The 5203-nt window shown below is 55.0% G+C and overlaps 1 protein-coding gene across 2 annotated transcripts; it reads right to left on the bottom strand.

Annotated features, from left to right (window-relative positions):
* Nucleotides 1-763: 763 nt before the first annotated feature.
* Tnfrsf13c (TNF receptor superfamily member 13C) lies at nucleotides 764-2242 on the bottom strand. Of its 2 annotated transcripts, none has more exons than XM_040752725.1 (3): nucleotides 2004-2242; nucleotides 1583-1798; nucleotides 764-1133 (listed from the first exon to the last, which is right to left on the bottom strand). In XM_040752725.1, the coding sequence occupies exons 1-3, from the start codon at nucleotides 2227-2229 to the stop codon at nucleotides 988-990; spliced, it is 588 nt and encodes a 195-aa protein (XP_040608659.1). In that variant the 5' UTR covers nucleotides 2230-2242; the 3' UTR covers nucleotides 764-987. The 2 variants fall into 2 exon arrangements, with proteins under 2 accessions (XP_040608659.1, XP_021080997.2); XM_021225338.2 differs by having other exon boundaries at nucleotides 764-1166; nucleotides 2004-2232.
* Nucleotides 2243-5203: the final 2961 nt, after the last annotated feature.

Genomic DNA, 5203 nt, shown 5'->3' with positions numbered 1-5203 from the left:
ACTTTCCAAGCATACCACTTCTAAACACCAGAATGAGATTAATTTTCTAAAAATAATAATAATAAGAGAAAAAATCAAAATTTTAAAAAGATTTTATTACTATTATTTTGAGACTTGGTCTCATTATATAGCCCTGGCTGTCCTGGAACTCACTCTGTAGACGAAGCTTGACCTCTAACTCATAGAGGTCTGCCTGCCCCTTCCTCCCCAGCAGTGGGGTTAAAGGCGTGTATCACCATGGCCAGCTTACATTTTACAATTTGTGAGTGTGTGCGTATGTATGTGTGTGTGTGTTATGTGTGTGTATGTTATGTGCGTGTATGTATGTGTGTGTGTGTGTAGATGTCTGAGGAGTCCAGAGACATGAGATCCCTAAAGCAAGAGTTAAAGTCAGTAATGAGTCACATGAGTTGCATACTGGGTATTAAACTTGGGTCCTCTGGAAAAGCAATAAGTACTCTTTACCACTGAGCCATTTTTCCAGCCCCTATTTTTAACATTTTTAAGTGTGTGTGTGTGTGTGTGTGTACATATGAGGGCTGGTACTCTTGGAGGCAAAAGGCTTTGGATCTCCCTGGGACTGGAGTCACAGGCGCTTGAGAGCTGCAGACACAGATGCTGGGAAACTGACCAACTGGAGTCCTCTGCAAGAACGGTACACGAACTTAACTGATGAGTCATTTCTCCAGTCCACCACCCAGATTTTGTGGAAAGAGGTTAAGTGTTCAGTCTCTAACTCTTCAAAAAGATTAACATACAACACTGAAGTCTACCCAACCATTTATAGGCATAAGAGTTTAAAAACAATCTCAAAAAGGGCAAGTTCTCAAGTCAAAAGCTAACCCAAGAACAGTCTCATGCTGGTGGGAGTCTGTGGCCTGTAGTGTCTGTATTTCCTCTGGGTTCCCTCCAGGCAGTGGGCTCCATCCCTGAAGAGCTGAACTTTTCCAAGCCGGTGGGTGAGAGTCTGAATTCCCTCTACCACTGCTATTCCTCAGGGCCGGCTGTCTTGGTGGTCACCAGCTCAGTGGAGCCCAGTTCCGTGGCCGGCACTGGGATGCTGTGGCCCGGCAGGGTGGTGTCTGCATCTTCTTTGGGGGTAGGCCAGATGGGAGCAGAGGCATGAAGGGTTTCTGATGAGGACACGAAGACATTGTCCAGGGACTCTGGGGTAGGCGAGGGACCCGGTAAGACAGTTCAGGATTGATTCATAGCTTCCCCAAAACGCCTGCTCTAGAAGCCTCCTCTGGGACAGCCCTCAGCAGAGGAAGTGGGACAACACATGACAAGTCTTCAGGACAGGAAGTGCCGAGTCTGGAGACTTGATAAGATGAGGAGGTGGGGACACCGTATGGCCAATCCACTGGGCAAAACCTAGGACCAGGCCCCTCGGGCTCTCAAGGGCAGGGCAGACACTTTCATCCTCAAACATCTCTTCCTAGGCTATGGGGCCTCTCTGCTTGGACTAAGGCTTGGACTGTACTGTCTTCCATGTGCACTTGGACCTCTCCTAATCACCAAGAATTGTGACCCCCAACCCCCAGCCGCCCTTGTGCTCGGCTCCCCCAGACAGGGTTCTCACCTTCCTGGACTCCGTCTGGGGTGCCTGGGGAAGCCATCCTGCGCTGCTGCCGCCACCTCCAGGTCACCAGGGCCACCAGGGCCAGGGCCAGCATCAGTCCCAGGAGCGCGGGGGCGCCGAAGAGCAACCCCGGCAGCGGCAGCCTCGCATCAGGCCCGGCTCCGGTGCCCACCGACTCCTGCGGTTGCAGCGCTGTCCCGGGCGCCTGGCTGCTTGCTGGTGGCGAAGGGGATGCAGACGGAGGGCGGGGGACCAAGAGGCCGAAGGTTGGGCGGAGTAGGGACAGAGAGAGGAGGGACAAAGAGGGCGGTGAGGGCCATGGGGAAACGCGGGCCCCAGGACCAGCAGAGGGGCACGTAGCTAGCACTGGCGGGCTGGGGACCTTGGGGCAGGTCCTGCTAGTCCGCATGGTCTTGCTTACCGTGTAGAGGGTCTGGCGTGCGGAGGAGGTTACAGGCCACGCAGTGTCGCACCAGAGGGTCGAAGCACAGTGTCTGAACGCAAGGCGTGGGCATCGGGCTGTCCCGGCTTCTCCGACTTCTGGCCTCGCGTTTCCTGGCGCCCATATCCCACCACACGCAGGTGGGACAGAGTTCTGAGTCTGCTCTGTGCCCCCTCGAGTCTAGAATGAAACCCGGACGCAGCATCCTCCGCCCCGCCCTTGCCTGCTGGGGTGGGACCACTGGGGTGGAGTTGCAACCTAGCCTGGAACCCCAGACCTCTTTCACCTGTGGTTCCTGCATTAAACCACTCAACTGTCACCACAGACGACAGCTGAGCATTGCTAGCGCTGGGGGGGGGCACGGGACAGTGTCAAACTAGACCCTGCTCTTGCACAGCAGAGATTGGACTCAGTAGTCGCTTACTTCCCTCAGTCTGCGGCCTCTGCTGTGCCTCACCAAGGCCATCTGCCCCCAGTCCCTGCTGCTCCCTGCTCTGCCCTTGCCAGAGTCAAGACATCAAACTCTTGAGTGGCCAATTGGAATGACCACATTGGCGATGGGGGGACCAGATATCCTGACTCCCTGGTCTTACCACCCTCTAGTCCTCCATATCCTTGTCCTCTGCCCAGCCCTGCCTCCTTGTCCCCTTTGAGAGGGGTGGGGACAGACAGCCAGTCACCCTGAACTCCATGGGAGTGGGTAGCTACAGGGCCTAGCCTGAGGGCCACCAGTACAAGTCACCACCAAAAACGATGGGAAGCCTTGAGAAAATGGCATGGTGTTGGTGGAGAGGCAAAGTCTAGGGGCCAGTGGTGGGGTGGAGCATGAGTAAAAGCCTGGCAGTGTCCAGCGGTGGTGGCGCACACCTTTAGTTCCAGCACTAGGGAGGAGAGGCAGTGGCAGGCAGATCTCTGTGAGTTCGAGGCCAGCCTGGTCTACAGAATGAGTTCCAGGACAGCCTCCAAAGCCACACAGAGAAACCCTGTCTCGAAAAAAAATAACAAAAAACAAACAAACAAACAAAAACAAAGCCTGGTATAGCACAAATGGGAAGGCCAAAGAGTGCTGGGACTTGGGGGGCTGGGAGGGATGATAGGCTAGAACCACAGGAAGCTTGGGCTCTGGCAGCAGGGGGCTGGGGAGCTTGAAGCAGGCAGAGCTGGGGGGATCTGCAGATTAGCAGGGGACCTGTCTCCCTGCAGTTTTTCCCCGGAGCCCCATGACCCTGCTTGCTCGTGCCGTGCTGTATCAGGCGGCTCTGGTCCCCAGCCTTATCTCCCACTTGCCCTTCAGCATCTCTCAGACCCTGTCAGTCACACAAACAAGCCCCTGGGACTTGGGTCTTATGCAGCCCCCTCCCCGGGGGTCATGGGCTGCAAAGGGCCTGAAGGGAGTTCCCAACTAGGAGCTCAGGCCTGGAGTGCCCTGGTGGGCCTCAGGCGAGGGGCTGGGGGCTGTCTTTAGCAGCTTCACAGGGAAATGGCATGGGGAAGGCCTGCGATGGTGAAGGGTTGTACATGCTGGGGGTGGGGGGCAGACATGGTCTCTGCTGTGGGTGCTGGGATAAAGGGAGCACCGTTGCTGAAGATGGTCAGGCTCCAGCTGGAGAACGAGGCCCGGTGGGGGGGGCACGGAGTGTTTGAGTGTCTGAGTCTGACTCAGAAGGGCCCTTTGGCTCCATCCAGAGGCTGCATGGAGAGGCAAGGAGGCTGGTGTTCTAGTCCAGGATCGTGGAGTAAAAGAACCAAAGCGGGTCACAGGAGATCCTGGGGACCCACACAGAACCCTTGCCAGTCGGTCTCTCGGGGTTCTGGCCCATTGCCTCTCCATCCCCTTGCCTATGGGCCAGCAACTCGACAGCAGGAAGGTGTAGGCGGCAGGGTGGCTGCAAAGGAGAAGTGGGCCTGGGGAGGTGGGTGTGGGTGTGAGTGTGGGTGTACGGGGAGGGGGGAGGGAGAGAGAGAGAGCATGGAGAGGAGCCACACAGGGACAGCCCTTCTTGTAGGTGAGAGGCATGAAGGTTAAGACCAGAAGGCCTGATTGCAGGCCTCTGCTCACACCCTGCCTACGCACCAGGCATCTGTTGTGTCACACACTGGGGCCGAAGAGCCTGGGGCTCATGGGAACCCAAGGCCAGCAACCCAGCCCTGGGAGAGGGCAGCCCAGTAGGGCCAGGTTGGGAAAATTCCCATGGGCCACACCAAGGAAGCCACCCTGCAAGGGGCTGCTACTTCCCAACAGGATGGGGATTGCTAGCTGCTCAGGCTCCTGCAGCAGACAGGTCATCTCGGGGTATGAAGCAAGAGGGCTGTAACTCACAGTCACAATGACAGAGCCCTTCACTTCAGCCAGAGAGGGCCGTTTGAGGTCTGGGAGGACAGAAACAGAGTTACTCATTTGACACAAATGTTTATGGGGCATTTCCTGTGGCCCTCATTGAGACGGGAGCCAGACTGAGGCAGCGACAGCAAAGGCTTGTGGGATTCATGTCTGGCGTGTACAGGTGCCTGACCTCAGCCAGGTATTTTCACTTGTGTCTCTGTGCGGGTGGGGCGGAGGCTGCGGCAGTCCTCGAATCTCTGCTTGGATGATTTCATGGTTAAGAAGAGAGACTTGGGGGACTAATGATGTAACTCAGCTGTACAATGTTTGCCTAGCATGCACGAAGCAGCTCTGGGTTCCATCCAGTGGTGTGGTATAAATTGGGCATAATGGAATACGCTTGTAATCTCAGCATAGCACTAGGGAGGCGAGGCAGAAGAGGCCTAGAAGTTCAAGGCTAGCCTTGGGTTACATAGTAGGTTTGAGGAGTCCATCCTGGGCTACATGAGACCGAGCAAGTGAGAGCAAGATTAAGAGGGAAAGGGAGAAGGGAATGAGAGAGAAAGAGAAAAGAGGGAGAGAGAGAGAGAGAGAGAGAGAGAGAGAGAGAGAGAGAGAGAGAGAGAGAGAGAGAGAGAGAGAGAGAGAGAGAGAGAGCAGGCTCACCACCATTGCAGGCAATGTTAGGCTATACTTCAATGTATTGTTTTTTCAAAGCTGTTAATTTTTGGTTTTTTGAGACAGGGTTTCTCTGTATTGCTTTGGAGGTTGTCCTGGAACTCCTCTGAGTGCTGGGATTAAAGGCACATACCACCAACACATGACTTGCTTTATATATTTATTTATTTGTGAGACA

This window comes from Mesocricetus auratus, unplaced genomic scaffold (assembly GCF_017639785.1).
Source record: "Mesocricetus auratus isolate SY011 unplaced genomic scaffold, BCM_Maur_2.0 Super-Scaffold_100010, whole genome shotgun sequence".
Lineage (NCBI taxonomy): Eukaryota > Metazoa > Chordata > Mammalia > Rodentia > Cricetidae > Mesocricetus > Mesocricetus auratus.
This window is presented reverse-complemented; position numbering and strand designations above follow the sequence as displayed.